We start from the raw sequence: 15,443 nt of genomic DNA, 5'->3' as shown, positions 1-15,443 counted from the left end.
TTTCCTCTTTGATTTCTTCAGTGATCTCTTGGTTATTTAGTAATGTATTGGTTAGCCTCCATGTGTTTGTGTTTTTTACGTTTTTTCCCCTGTACTTCATTTCTAATCTCATAGCGTTGTGGTCAGAAAAGATGCTTGATACGATTTCAATTATTTTAAATTTACCGAGGCTTGATTTGTGACCCAAGATGTGATCTATTCTGCAGAATGTTCCGTGCACACTTGAGAAGAACATATAATCTGCAGTTTTTGGATGGCATGTCCTATAAATATGAATTAAATCTATCTGGTCTAATGTGTCATTTAAAGCTTCCGTTTCCTTATTTATTTTCATTTTGGATGATCTGTCCATTGGTGTAAGTGAGGTGTTAAAGTACCCCACTATTATTGTGTTACTGTCGATTTCCTCTTTTATAGCTGTTAGCAGTTGCCTTATGTATTGAGGTGCTCCTATGTTGGGTGCATATATATTTATAATTGTTATATCTTCTTCTTCGATTGATCCCTTGATCATTATGTAGTGTCCTTCCTTGTCTCTTGTAACATTCTTTATTTTAAAGTCTATTTTATCTGATATGAGTATAGCTACTCCAGCTTTCTTTTGATTTCCATTTGCGTGGAATATCTTTTTCCATCCCCTCACTTTCAGTCTGTATGTGTCCCTAGGTCTAAAGTGGGTCTCTTGTAGACAGCATATATATGGGTCTTGTTTTTGTATCCATTCAGCAAGCTTGTGTCTTTTGGTTGGAGCATTTAATCCATTCACGTTTAAGGTAATTATCGATATGTATGTTCCTATGACCATCTTCTTAATTATTTTGGGTTTGTTTTTGTAGGTCCTTTTCTTCTCTTGTGTTTCCCACTTAGAGAACTTCCCTTAGCATTTGTTGTAAAGCTGGTTTGGTGGTGCTGAATTCTCTTAGCTTTTGCTTGTCTGTAAAGCTTTTGATTTCTCCATCAAATCTGAATGAGATCCTTGCCGGGTAGAGTAGTCTTGGTTGTAGGTTCTTCCCTTTCATCACTTTAAGTATATCATGCCACTCCCTTCTGGCTTGTAGAGTTTCTGCTGAGAAATCAGCTGTTAACGTTATGGGAGTTCCCTTGTATGTTATTTGTCATTTTTCCCTTGCTGCTTTCAATAATTTTTCTTTGTCTTTAATTTTTGCCACTTTGATTACTATGTGTCTCGGCGTGTTTCTCCTTGGGTTCATCCTGTATGGGACTTGTTGCGCTTCCTGGACTTTGGTGGCTATTTCCTTTCCCATGTTAGGGAAGTTTTCGACTATAATCTCTTCAAATATTTTCTCTGGTCCTTTCTCTCTCTCTTCTCCTTCTGGGACCTCTATAATGCGAATGTTGTTGCATTTAATGTTGTCCCAGAGGTCTCTTAGGCTGTCTTCATTTCTTTTCATTCTTTTTTCTTTAGTCTGTTCCACGGCAGTAAATTCCACCATTCTGTATTCCAGGTCACTTATCCATTCTTCTGCCTCAGTTATTCTGCTATTGATTCCTTCTAGTGTAGTTTTCATTTCAGTTATTGTACTGTTCATCTCTGTTTGTTTGTTCTTTAATTCTTCTTGGTCTTTGTTAAACATTTCTTGCATCTTCTCTATCTTTGCCTCCATTCTTATTCCGAGGTCCTGGATCATCTTCACTATCATTATTCTGAATTCTTTTTCTGGAAGGTTGCCTATCTCCACTTCATTTAGTTGTTTTTCTGGGGTTTTATCTTGTTCCTTCATCTGGTATATAGCCCTCTGCCTTTTCATCTTGTCTGTCTTTCTGTGAATGTGGTTTTTGTTCCACAGGCTGCAGGATTATAGTTTTTATTGCTTCTGCTGTCTGCCCTCTGGTGGTTGAGGCTATCTAAGAGGCTTGATGGGAGGCTCTGGTGGTGGGTAGAGCTGACTGTTGCTCTGGCGGTCAGAGCTCCGTAAAACTTTAATCCACTTGACTGTTGATGGGTGGGCCTGGATTCCCTCCCTGTTGGTTGTTTTGCCTGAGGCAACCCAACACTGGAGCCTACCTGGGCTCTTTGGTGGGGCTAATCACAGACTCTGGGAGGGCTCATGACAAGGAGTACTTCCCAGAACTTCTGCTGCCAGTGTCCTTGTCCCCACGGTGAAACAGAGCCACCCCCTGCCTCTGCAGGAGACCCCCCAACACAAGCAGGTAGGTCTGGTTCAGTCTCCCCCAGGGTCACTGCTCCTTCCCCTGGGTCCCGATGCGCACACTACTTTGTGTGTGCCCTCCAAGAGTGGGGTCTCTGTTTCCCCCAGTCCTGTCAAAGTCCTGCAATGAATTCCCACTAGGCTTCAAAGTCTGATTCTCTAGGAATTCCTCCTCCTGTTGCCGGACTCCCAGGTTGGGAAGCCTGATGTGGGGCTCAGAACCTTCACTCCAGTGGGTGGACTTCTGTGGTATAAGCGTTTGCCAGTTTGTGAGTCACCCACCCGGCAGTTATGGGATTTGATTTTACTCTGATTGCGCCCCTCCTACTGTCTCACTGTGGCTTCTCCTCTGTCCTTGGACGTGGGGTATCCTCCTTGGTGAAGTCCAGGGTCTTCCTGTCAATGATTGTCCAGTAGCTAGTTGTGATTCTGGTGCTCTCGCAAGAGGGAGTGAGAGCACGTCCTTCTACTCCACCATCTTGGTTAATCCTCCTTGGTTTGTTATCTTAATAGGTAGTTTAATTTTGAAATCTAATTGCTGGATTTCTTGCAAACCAATTTTCCTTGTATTTTCTTCAAGGGTCTTTTAAAAGGCCCACTTAAATGATTTCCAGAAAACATGTAGCAGGCTCACAAAACCTTTTGAGACCCAAATTCCTTCCCAGTCAGAAAATCTCAAACCATATTACTTTGTGTGTAGAGGTGGTTCAACTATATATAATGATAGAATAAATGTCTATTAAACTAAAAAAAAAATTTTTTTGGTAATGGGTTGGGAACAATGTTTATAACAAATCTCTACAGTTTACTGGTCAGAAGCTGCATCTCTAAGTAACTGACATTTCTCTTTCATGAATATAATCTTATCTAATTATTTTAGAGCTCACTAAGGTTCAAGCCTCTCACTTTGTCTCTGCTAGTTCCAAATATTTTTTACCTTTAAATGGAAAAAAAAAGTTAACTTTTAAATTCTGAAAATTCAATGGTTATTATATTATTCACCATGGGAAGGGGGTGAGCAGTAGGGTGAGAAAAGGTTAATTAAAAAACAAACTAACTAGCTAAAATTACAACATATACAGAAACTTATTTCCAAAATGAAGGGGAAAAAAGAGGGAAGGGGAAAGCGGCACAAACAAAGTCCTGAAGCCAAATCTGAAGAGGACATAGAAAGAAAAACGAAAATGTAAGAAAGTATCGTCAATGGGACTCTTTTACTGTTTCAATGATTTAGTTATAACTATAGATTATTAGTCTTCTCTCTATACATGTAACAAATGCCAAACAACTCACTATTATGAAATTTTAAAAATTGACTCTTTCACATTTATTAAAAATGTTAAAAATCACATACTTTTCTTCCCTTCAGTTCAAATTCTGAACTGAAATGTTACATGTAACAATAGCTGGTTCTAACTTCTATACAAAGTTAAACCATACTGTACTCCTTTGCCAATATAAGGAGCTATGTAATTTCTATCACACTTGCCTCCGATTTAGGCATAAGAAACATTTCTCAAAGCAACTCAGAAGGAACAAGTCAGGGGAAAGAAAGTTATGAAGAAGAGAGAAAAGAAGAGTAGCAGATAAAACAAATACTCTGAAAAACTCAAATCTGCCATTCAAGTACTGAAAATACCCCAAAAGGGACAATGAATGGGATCTATTATAATGAAGTCAGCAAAATAAATTGCAAATCTCAAGCATGATAAATGGCCCTGATGGGCTTTCTGCTGAAAGGCATAAGACTAGTGATTCAGTCCACAATTCCTTTTGGACCCTAAAGAAGGGGTTCAATAGAAAGTTGTCATTCTGTTTTGCAATTTTTTCTTGGTTGTCTTCAGGAAGTAGTAGCTTGTTTCTTCCCTCCATGTTATGCAGACCATTTCTTTAAACCCCAAAAGAATAATAATTTTCATATAGTAAAAGACTTCTTTTAGAAAATGGAAAAAAGAATATGAGGCCACGACAATGATGTTAACGGTTACTCTTCAATGCTTCTTTAGTTGCCATGATCAGTGGTGTCAAGCTTTTTAATGGTTTGGCCAGTTTCAGGAAGGGATACTGTAACAATTCTCTGGCTGAACTCCTTTTCTCCACATCCATCTCCAAACATCGATTTAAGAAATCCCAAAATATTGGGGAAAGTTTCTCTGGGTTTTGAAGTTCTGGGGTTCCATTAGTCGCTATCAGGTACAAGGCCCTCAAAGGATTTTCACTGAGGTATGGAGGCTCTCCTTCTACCATCTCAATAGCCATAATACCCAGAGACCAGATGTCTACTTTAGGGCCATAAGCTTTCCGTGTAACCACCTCTGGTGCCATACAGTATGGCGTTCCAACCATAGTACTTCGCTTGCTCTACTCAGTAGTGATCTGGGCACAGAAACCAAAATCAGTAAGTTTAACAGATCCTTCCATGCCCAAAAGCACATTGTCACTTTTGATGTCTCTATGGATCACTTGATTAGCACGTAAAAACTCCAATGCCTGTGAACACTCTCTGCATACAGCAGCAATCTGTGCTTCATCCATGCATGTCTCTGTTACAACATCAGTAAGTGATCCTCCAGCAAGGTATTCCATTACCACAAACAATTCGTCTCCCACCAGGTAACTGTCTAAGAAGTTAACTATGTTGGGATTGTTTAATTCTTTCATCACCAGAATCTCATTAATGATCAATTCTTTCTTTGGTTGTTTCTGTAAATTAATCTGCTTAATAGCAACCTCTTGTCCCAATGCCACATCAGTAGCAGTGAAAACTGTGCCAGAAGCCCCTTGCCCAATTTTTTCATATCTTGTATACTTTTTCTTAGGGTCACCTATGCTTACAGTAGTTCTTAATTTCTCCATAATCTCTTCATCTGTCATTTTGGCCTTCTTTGTCTGTTCGTCTGAAGTCTTAGCACCACTGTCAACATTAGAATCACGAACTGGGGCAGGAATAGGATCAGTTACAGACCGTGTATAAATTGATTTTGTATGATCTGGTCATGGGGCAATAAGAGGAGGAGGAGTCTCTTCATCATCATCGTCTTCTTCTGTTACTACTGCTGTTTCCGAACCCTTGGTATTCAGTGCTGGTGTTCCAGACGGGAAGCCATCTTTCTCAGGAAGAGTAAAGCTCAGATATTTCTGCGTCACTGTGTTGGAGTCATAGAACTTTAAGACATCCAGCACAGCCCGAGGATTCTTCTTTTGCTCTAGTTTTGTGATATTGGAGGTCTGTAATAATCGAGCCCACTGTTCTGGCATGCCAGTGAATTCTCCAGTAACAGCATCAAAGGCGACATGGATGGTGTGCTCAAAATCATATGGAGGAGAAATTTCTGGCCTTTCCTTCTCTTTCTTCTTACTTCCTTTCTCTGTGCTTGAGAATATAGAGATGATTTTATTCCTGGGGTTTTTTTTCCTCTGGAGCAGAGGTCAAAGGTTTCAAACTGTGATTGGCTGACACAGGGTCTTTGCCTCCAGTGCTAAAAATGGTACTGCTCATTTGCACGGGGGGAGGGCGCTGGAGGCTTGTCTTCCAGTTCTCCGTTATCAGACATGATTCAGAATTATGATATGGCCCCTGGAGAGGAAAGGTCTCTGCCCCAGCGAGGAGCCTCCGGCCGAGCTCCCTGCGGGCTCAGGAGCTGCCCCCAAACTCTCGCTCTCTTTACCCTCGCACTGTCCTTAATCCATTAGAACCACCTATTCTTTAAGATTCACACTTTCATTTATTTGCCATTAGATGAAAGTTTGTTGGGGAATGGAAAACTTATTCTTAAAGTATCTTCTTTCAAATTACTTGCAAGCCTCCTTAAGGAGGCGTTAATGGGAGGTTGATGTAGAAACTGAGGAACAGAGAATCCAATTATATCACATCATTTTTTGGAAAGTTGCTGGATTAATGCCCTGGGGAAGGTTTGTAATATAGTGGGCAATATCATAGGTGTCCCAAATCAGTGCCAAGCTCCCTAGAGTCATCACAACAACCTTGAGAGTTGAACTGGCTTGCTCAAGTACATGGAGCCAAAGGTCAAGCTGAAATCAGAATCAAGGCTTCCTTTGGTGTCAAGACTTCTCCCAGTATTTTCTGTTGCTGTAAAATAATATAACAGATGTGGTTATCTCACACCCTGAGTCACTGCCAAGGAGAAAATGAAGCATGCACAGTAGAAACATGTCTTAGAGAAGCAGGGTGGCTACACTTAACACCTTCTGCAGAGAGGACTCAGCTGTTGCGTGGCTGCTATTTCTGGGCACTGTGATATCATTTCTACACAATATTCTGCTTAAAGGGCCCGAGACCGCAAAGTGATTTAGACACTGTGAGATTCTTGCTTAAGCTCTTTGATGAGTTTAAAGAGGGCTTGAACTCACATTTTTACCCCAAGGCAGATTGCTCACAGGTCTTCATTTTACATAAAGCAGACTCTGGGGAGTTGAGTGACAGTCTGGCCTTGGAAATTTTCATTGAAGGGTTTGAAGCAGATGTTTGAAGTACAGCCATGCGATGGACCTGGAATCAGGTTACCTGGGACAGAACTTGACTGTGCATGACTGTGTAGCCCTGGGACGCTGCTTAAGCCTTTCTGGGACCCGACCTTTTCATTGCCATCAATAAAATGAACAGAGTAAGGCCTGCTTAGCTGGCTTTTCCTAGATTTGAGGCGAGGAACACGGAGATGAGCACAGTTACTTACAAAGTAGCAATCAATTGAAAGTGAAAATTGAACCAATCAAATAAAAAATATAAAGTACAATATACACAACAAAATAACTGCTTTATTAATACACAGCGCAAAGTATTGTGATCCTCTACTTCCACAGATTCTGAGTTTCAAATTAGGGGGAATACGTTTTCACTTTTACATAGTGAATTTCTAAGAAGACTTATTTAACAAGCACTTAAAGAGTGCTTTTAAGTGCCAGGCATGGGTAAGCTGTTTTACAATAAGGAACTCATTTGATCCTTATCACCAGACTATGAGGTAGATGCTATTATTGCTCCCATTTTACAAATGGGGAAACTGAGAAGAGAAGCAACTTGCCCAAGATCCAAATATTAAGTAGCATATTTGAGATTCAAACCTAGGCTGTCTATCTCCAAGAATCCTTGCTTTTAACCCCACCGCACTCTGCTGAGGATGGCTGTGAGGTTAGTTAGATAGAAGATAAAGATGTGGTGTTCCCTGTTCCAGTTGGAACATCTCATTCAATGTGATTGCCATGTTGTTCTTATTTTTAAATATATGGGGTTTCTTAGAGTCAAAAATTAGAAATGGAACTGGGAGTGGATGATTTCCATGGAGGCCTTTGGAACTAGATCCAAGTCTAGGGGAGGGAAGTCTGGTGTTCTGCTTCTTCTGGGAACTTGTAAAAGGCTAGCCTGATTTTATCAGGCAGATGTGCTTCTGAGACACTTGAATATTTCCTCATACCACAGTGTTTATCAGGTCATCCAATGCTTGTATAAAAATACAAGCAAAATCATCCAGAAATGTTTATGTTCCACCAAATGAATTCAGTGTGTGCAACGGTGGTTCTACCACATTCCCTATATGATTTTTCCTTTTATAGCCATATCTGGACAACTTTAAACAGATGAAGTCTGAGGTATATACTTCGGGTGTTTACAAAATTCTTCCTGAGTTGGGTCAGCAAGACCATAGTCCTTGCACAATTGAAAAAATATGGCAACATATCCTTCTTTATTTTTATAATTGGTCTGGGGAAGGACATAGTTGTGTGTGTGTTTTTTTTTTTAAATCAACTGTATTCAGGTATAATGAATATACAATATGATGCACTCATTTTAACTATATGAAGACATAATTTTAATTATGAGGTATCTTTCTCTCTCTAGGTACATATCTAAAATGGAGACTTGGAAGACATTTTGGGGGATCATCTTCCTTGCGGCTGGTTTTGGCTTCATCAAGTCACAGAGAATTGGTAACGCATTGGGTTCTTTAAGCCAAAAATTATGACCTTGCCAGGAATAGAGTGGTAGTGACAATATTAAAAGAAAATATTACAGGAGTTTCATACTTAACAAAAGGGAAATGATTCTTTTAAGGAGAATTTAGAATCTGAAAGCTTTTAGTTGATGATGGGCCCTTGATATTTTTCAAAGCTTAACCTCAAATGACGAAAAATAAATATTAAAAGATGCTATCCTTCTGAATGTGTTACCAAGCTCTCAAATGCTTTTGTAAATGTGGACCTATTCTATTGACTCTGCATTTTGCTTTGTCTTCTTTGGCTGTGCTCTTCCACAGGGCAATTGTCATCACAAGGTGAATAGTTTCCCCGAGTGCTAAGGACACTTCTGCAACTTTTTTTTTGCAGTCATTTTAACTTTGGGGACTTTTCAAGATGAAATCATCAAGAGAAGATTGTGTGAGTAACCTGAAGCTCCCACTGAGACAATATTGAGTTTTAAGTGTTCAGAAATATTTACACAGGCTGTTATTTATTGGGAAAAAACATGAAGTCTCTAAATTTCCCTTTGGCTCTGACTCCTCTCAGTGTGAACAGAAGCTGTGACAGTGAATCTTCTCCTGCTTCAAACACCTTCTAAAATGACAAAAATCTAGTCGTTCAGAAAGTCACAATGTATGAAAATGTAATATATCTCTCAAGTTGCATGTGATGAAACCATATCTTTGCCTGAAAGACATTCTATAGCTGTGAGGTTTCTCCTGATTGGAAAGATCAGGGAAACACTTCCTGGTCTGTGTTTGATCTCTTCTGAAAGAGCTTTTAAGGGGACAAAGCAGGTGGCCATCCCTGGAGCATTCACTGGACCCTCTCCTCTCAAGAGGATTGCATTTGGAGGGCCAAAGGGAAGGGAAACTTAAAGGGCCTCAAGCTCATTGATTATCATCCTTTTCAATAATCCTGACTTCACTTGGCTTTATGATTGAGATTAGGCAAACTTCCCAGAGGTGGGACTCAGGAATCTAGAAGTGACTGTCCCTTCAGGATTTACTGTCCCTGAAGTACAAAAACCTTCTCCAGCCCTTTTCTGCCTAAACTCTCATGTGGTCTTTGCCTTTCTGTAACATGGGCTTTCAATTTAATCTTCTTTATGGCAGTCCAGGGTATGGGCTAGATGTCAAGGGACCTGGTTTCTAATGCTGGCTCTTCGAACAGATTTACACATGTTACTTTGCCTTTCTAGGTCTTATTTTCCTTATCTGTGAGATAGGTGAATTGAATTCATTCTATACTTGCACTCTTCAATACAGTGGGCACTAGACACGTGTGACTATTTAAATTAAAATACAATAAAATTCAGCAAAACTTAAAATTTCATTTCTCTCAGTCACACTAGCTACAGTTCAGGTGCTAAACAGCCACACATACCTAGTGGCTGCAGTATTGCACTGCATAGTTTTATAGGGTTATTCTACCTCTAGAATTTTCTGATTCCCTGATTTGGTTTCATTCATGTTCAACGTTCCCATCCTTGTAAGTGAAGTCTTCTCCCTTCTTCCCCCACTCTCACCCTCTCTCTTTCCCAAACATTTCCTTCCACCAACATTTTTTGGGTGACTACTCTATGCTAGACACTTGAGTGGTGGACCAACAAACAAAATGTATGGTATCTGTTTTCACGGAGCCCACTCTAGCTGGGGAGGTTGTCATTAATTGAAGAAGCACACTAATGAATGTTATGTTACAAACCAGGATAAAAGGACATGATTCTATGGGAATTTACCAGAAGAAGAAAAAAAGAGAAAAAAGAAATTTGATGGAGGGAACAGCATTTTTTAAAAAATTGAAGTATAGTTGATTTACAGTGTTACAAAGGAGAACAGTATGGAGGTTCCTTAAAAAACTAAAAATAGAGCTACCATATGATCCAGCAATCCTACTCCTGGGCATATATCTGGAGAAAAACATGACTTGAAAGCATATGTGCACCCCAATGTTCATTGCAGCACTGTTTACAACGGCCAAGACATGGAAGCAACCAAAATGTCCATTGACAGATAAATGGATAAGGAAGATGTGGTACATATATACAATGGAATACTATGCAGCTATAAAAAAGAATGAAATAATGCCATTTGCAGCAACATGGGTGGACCTGGAGATTAGCATACTAAGTGAAATAAGTCAGGCAGAGAAAGACAAATATCATATGATATTGCTTATATGCAGAAGCTAAAAAAAAAGATACAAATGAACTTATTTACAAAACAGAAACAGATTCACAGACTTAGAGAAGGAACTAATGGTTACCGGGGGGAAGGGTGGCAGGGGGGAGGGATAGATTGTGAGTTTGGGATTGACATGTACACGCAGCTATATTTAAGATAGATAACCAGCAAGGACCTACTGTATAGCAGCAGGGAACTCTGCTCAGTATTCTGTAATAACCTAAATGGGAAAAATTTTTTGATAAAGAATAGATACATGTATATGTATAACTGAATCACTTTGCTGTACACCTGAAACTAACACAACACCGTTAATCAACTATACTCCAGTGTAAAATAAAAATTAAAAAAAAAAAGAAATGATGGAGGGAAAAGCATTTTGTTTTAATTGAAGTATAGTTGATTTACAATGTTGTGCTAGTTTCTGATGTACAGCAAAGTGATTCAGTTATTCATATATATAAGTATAATATGTGTATATATATATATATATATATATATTCTTTTTCAGATTATTTTCCATTATAGGTCATTACAAGATATTGAATATAGTTCCCTGTGGTATACAGTAGGCCCTTGTTGGTTATCTATTCTATGTATAGTAGTGTATATCTGTCAATCCCTAGCTCCTAATTTATCCCTCTCCTGCCTTTCCCCTTTGGCAACCACACGTCTGTTCTCTATGTCTGTGAGCCTGTTTCTGTTTTGTACATAAGTTCATTTCTGTCATATTTTAGATTCCACATATAAGTGATATATGAGATTTGTCTTTCTCCGTCTGACTTACTTCACTTAGTATGATAATCTCTAGGTCCATCCATGTTGCTGCAAATGGCATTATTTCATTCTTTTTTATGGCCAAATACTATTCCATTGTGTATATATACCACATCTTCTTTATCCATTCATCTGTCGATGGACACTTAGGTTGATTCCATGTCCTGTCTATTGTAAATAGTGTTGCAGTGAACATTGGGGTGCATGTATCTTTTTGAACTATAGTTTTCTCCAGATATATGCCCAGGAGTGGGATTGCTGGATTATATGGTAGCTCTATTTTTAGTTTCTTAAGGAACCTCCATACTGTTTTCCATAGTGGCTACACCAATTTACATTCCCACCAACAGTGTTGGAGGGGGAACAGCACGTTAAAGGCCAGTGGCAGGTAGAAGCGTGGAGAGTTTAGAAGCTGGGCTAAGGAGCCTGGAACACAGGCAGAGAAGTGCAGAGGGTAGAGAGACAAAGCTACAGAGATAGTGCAGGGCTAGCCCAAGCCAGGGTTTAACACTGCTGGCACAAAACCAAATGTAAATGCAGTTACCCAGTTGGGATAATTATGCACTGAGTCACAGAAAAACAAAGTTGGAGTTGAAGACACCAGGTCATGTGGTCAACCCCTTTATTCTAGGGAAACGCAATCCAAGAACCAGAGAGATGAGCTATGTGCTCAGGTCCTGCAGCCACCTGGTGTCTGATCCCCTCCATGCTGGAGACCAGGGTGGGCCCAGCTGGAGTGCTACTTGGTCTGACCACAGTGGGAAATGTGGTTCCCAGAATTAGAGCTGGGTTTGGGAGAAGTAATCACACGATGTAGCTTTGAGTTCAAGGTGCCAAAGGACAAATGTGAGTCACACCTATGGTAATGCCACGTGTCAGACTTAAAGAGGCTTGTGGTGGCCAGGGAAGGTCAGAGGTCAAAGGTGGAAAGTTGATGCCTTAGGTCAGCTTCTCTAGAAGCAGAGCCGGGGACAGGGATTTGGTGAACATGTTATTTTGAGGCAGGACTCTTTAGGACAAACCTGTAAAGGAGTGACAGAAGTGAGGTAGGCTAGGGGGAGAAGCAGCCAAGCAAGCATGCAGCCTCCCATAAAATCAAGCCTGGGCCTGAGCCATGGGAGCCACTGGGGCATAAATAACACCATGAATGGTTTCAGTTAATGCAAGGGGGCCAGGCATTTTTATCTCCATGTGATCAAACACTGCCCACCCAGGGTGGTGGCGGCAGTATAACTTCCCAGGTGTCTCTAGATGAGGCTGCTCCCTTCAGCCAGGAGCAGGTCTCTGGACAAAGTCTCAGCCGGAAGCAGGTGACTGTAGCGCTTGAAGCAGCTGGGGCACGGGTGTGCTACTGGCAAAGGGGATCTAGGTGGGGTTCCAACAGCATCCTCTATTGGTAGAAAGCTGGTTTCTTTTATGAGGTTTAAGGGATAAATGGAGGACCATGGCCAGGGGTCTAATTGAAGGGTCAGATATCTGTTAGAATGGAACACAGGGCGGCAGGTGAACCAGGGTAGATGGTGGCCATGAGGAAGCAAAGGAAGATGATGGTGTGTCTGGGCCGCGTGCATATTAGCTGTCATCAAAGAGCTGTGGGGTGCAAAGGCACTAAATCGGGAGAGATGTGTTAACAGCCAGTAGCTAACAATTTTGTGGATTCTCTTCCCTAGTGTGCAGGGAGGACTCTGTGGGAGATGTCGTGTTTCTGGTGGACACCAGCAACAACCCCCAGAACACCCGCAGCGTGCGGAGCTTCTTGTACACTGTGGTCAACGGCTTCAATGTCAGCAGAGAGGCGGTCCGCGTGGGGCTGGCCCGGTACAGTGACCAGCCCCAATCCGAGTTCCTCCTTTCCACCTACCATCGCGAAGGCGAAGTGCTGAGACACATCCAGAGGTTTCCATTTACGCCGGGGGGCCACAAGATGGGGCTGGCCCTGCAGTTCCTCCTAGATCACCACTTCCAGGAAACAGCGGGGAGCCGGGCAAGCCAGGGCGTGCCTCAAGTCGCCGTGGTGATCGATCGGCAGCAGCCCAGCAGAGGACCACGTGCAAAAGCCCAGAGATGCCTTTAGGAGGGCGGGCATCCTCCTCTACGCCATGGGCGTCGGAGATGCGGTTTCAGCAGAGCTCAAGGAGATTTCGAGCAGTCCTGTGGAGAAGTTCGTCGCCTTTGTTCCCAACTTCTCTGGTTTGGGCAGTTTCGCCCTGAAGCTACGCCAGGAGCTCTGTGATACGTTGGCAAAGGCAGCTCCACCTGTTGGCCACGTCTCTCCAGGTACAAAGGCTTTTTCTCTTTTTATTTCTGATCGAGAAGTCACGGAACTCAAAGATTTATCTCTTATCCTTCCCATATATCCCTTCCATATGTGTGCATGCTTAATTAATTAATTAATTTTTAATTGAAGTATAGTTGATTTGCAACGTTGTGTCAGTTTCTGGTGTACACCAAAGTGATTCAGATATATATACACATACGTGTGTGTATACATATATATATTATATATATATATATTTTTCTTTTCCATTATAGGTTATTACAAGACATTGAATATAGTTTCCTGTGCTATACAGTAGGACCTTGTTGTTTGTTTTATATAGAGTAGTGTGTATCTGCTAATCCCAATCTCCTAATTTATCCCTCCCCCTCCCCCTTCCCCTTTGGTAACCATAAGTTTGTTCTCTATGTCTGTGAGTCTGTTTCTGTTTTGTACATAAGTTCATTTGTATCGTTTGTTTAGATTTCACATATAAGTGATATCATATAATATTTCTCTTTCTCTTTCTGGCTTACTTCACTTAGTATGATAATCTCTAGGCCCATCCATGTTGCTGCAAATGACATTATTTCATTCTTTTTTATGGCCGAGTAATATTCCACTGTATATATGTACCACATCTTCTTTATTGATTCATCTGTCGATAGACATTTAGATTGCTTCCATGTCTTGACTATTGTAAATAGTGCTGCTATGAACATTGGGGTGCATGTATCTTTTTGAATTCAAGTTTTCTCTAGATATTGTGCATGTTTAACTTTAATATTAGAATTTCACTAAACCAACTACACTTTATGCTCCTCTCCAATTGTTGACCAAAGATTTCTCAACTATTTTTATATCCTGTGGGCCTTATGAGGGTTCTATATACAGACATAGTGTATGTTTGTTTTTGAAGGAAAAAATAGTTGTTCCTAGAATGATATTATTATTCCTAGATTAACTTACCCGTATTGCCTGGATGGGGACAGAGGAGGGGAGAGGGCCAGTAGATTCCCCCAGGAAGCTTGCTTATTTTGCTGCCAGTGTGTTGGTATAATGTGCTGGTTAAGAGGGTGAATTGAGGGAAAAGGAAGATCTGGGTTCAAATCCCAAATCTCTACTTTCTGGGCCATCTTGAACAGTTACTTTATTTCTCTGAATTTAAATTTTCTTCCTGAGATGACAGTACCTGCCTCAGAGAGTTGTTGAAAGCATTAAAGAAATTTATGCAAATAAAGTGCTTATCACAGCACTTAGCCCATCGGAGGTGCCCAGAAGCATTAGGGTCATTACCTGTGATGATATACCTGTCATCAACTTTGTCCATCTGTTGGTGGTGATGGGGCATAAACTTAGGGAAATTCTTTATAAATTAACTACTAAACTATAAGAAAGCACAGATGTTTGAGCAGAGAAAGAGAAGATTGCTTGTGCGTCCCATCAAAACCCACAAAAGGATAGAGCCTTCATTACTTGCTCATTATTTTGGTATTTCTACATAAGGGAGGTCAACTGGAAGAAGTGCTAAAACTTTTGACCCATTTGATACCACAGAATGTGGTGGGAGTATTGTATTTGTTTTGCCAAATTATATACCTTACTTTTGTTTCCTGCTTCAAGGTTTACAGAGAAGTTTTATATACATAGTAATAATAACTACCATTTGCTTGGTGTTACATCGTTTTCAAAGCTTGTTTACCTTGCTGACTGATAGATACGTAAGGCAATTTTTTGTTAGACACATAGGGATATGTATGATACATAAGGCAATTAGTATTTGTTTTTACATAGATATATAACACAATTAGTATCATTATTTGCTTTTTGTGTGTGAGGAAATTGAGGCTAAAGGTAACAAAACTGGATGGCAGAGCTAGAACTTGATCCCAGGTCTTTTAGGGCAGATCCATTCCGATAGAGCAAATGTCTTAGATTGTGTGCTTTAGAAACAGAGCCTGAGACAAGGATTTGGATACATATTATTTATTATGGAAGAGCTCCCAAAGGAGGTTAGTAAGGATGTGGAGGATGCAGGACAGAGAAGGAGAGGAAAGGAAGGAAGGATGTGATCTC

General features: G+C 40.6%; 1 protein-coding gene and 1 pseudogene across 2 annotated transcripts in view; one reads left to right on the top strand and one right to left on the bottom strand.

The window, feature by feature from the left end:
* Window positions 1-2,121: 2,121 nt before the first annotated feature.
* LOC309629064 (serine/threonine-protein kinase PAK 2 pseudogene) lies at window positions 2,122-5,813 on the bottom strand (annotated as a pseudogene). The gene has a single exon. The product of its transcript is annotated as a serine/threonine-protein kinase PAK 2 pseudogene (transcript).
* Window positions 5,814-5,966: 153 nt separating this feature from the next.
* LOC309629542 (collagen alpha-4(VI) chain-like) overlaps window positions 5,967-15,443 on the top strand; it is a 72,527-nt gene continuing 63,050 nt past the window's right edge. The window contains 3 exon segments of the mRNA XM_082393621.1: window positions 5,967-8,117; window positions 12,781-13,132; window positions 13,134-13,387. Coding sequence (XP_082249747.1) covers window positions 8,006-8,117; window positions 12,781-13,132; window positions 13,134-13,387 — 718 coding nt within the window. The 5' untranslated portion in view covers window positions 5,967-8,005.

Source organism: Balaenoptera borealis (genome assembly GCF_965194805.1).
Source record: "Balaenoptera borealis genome assembly, chromosome: 5".
Lineage (NCBI taxonomy): Eukaryota > Metazoa > Chordata > Mammalia > Artiodactyla > Balaenopteridae > Balaenoptera > Balaenoptera borealis.
The sequence above is the reverse complement of the archived record's forward strand: the minus strand, read 5'-3'. Positions and strand labels throughout refer to the sequence as shown.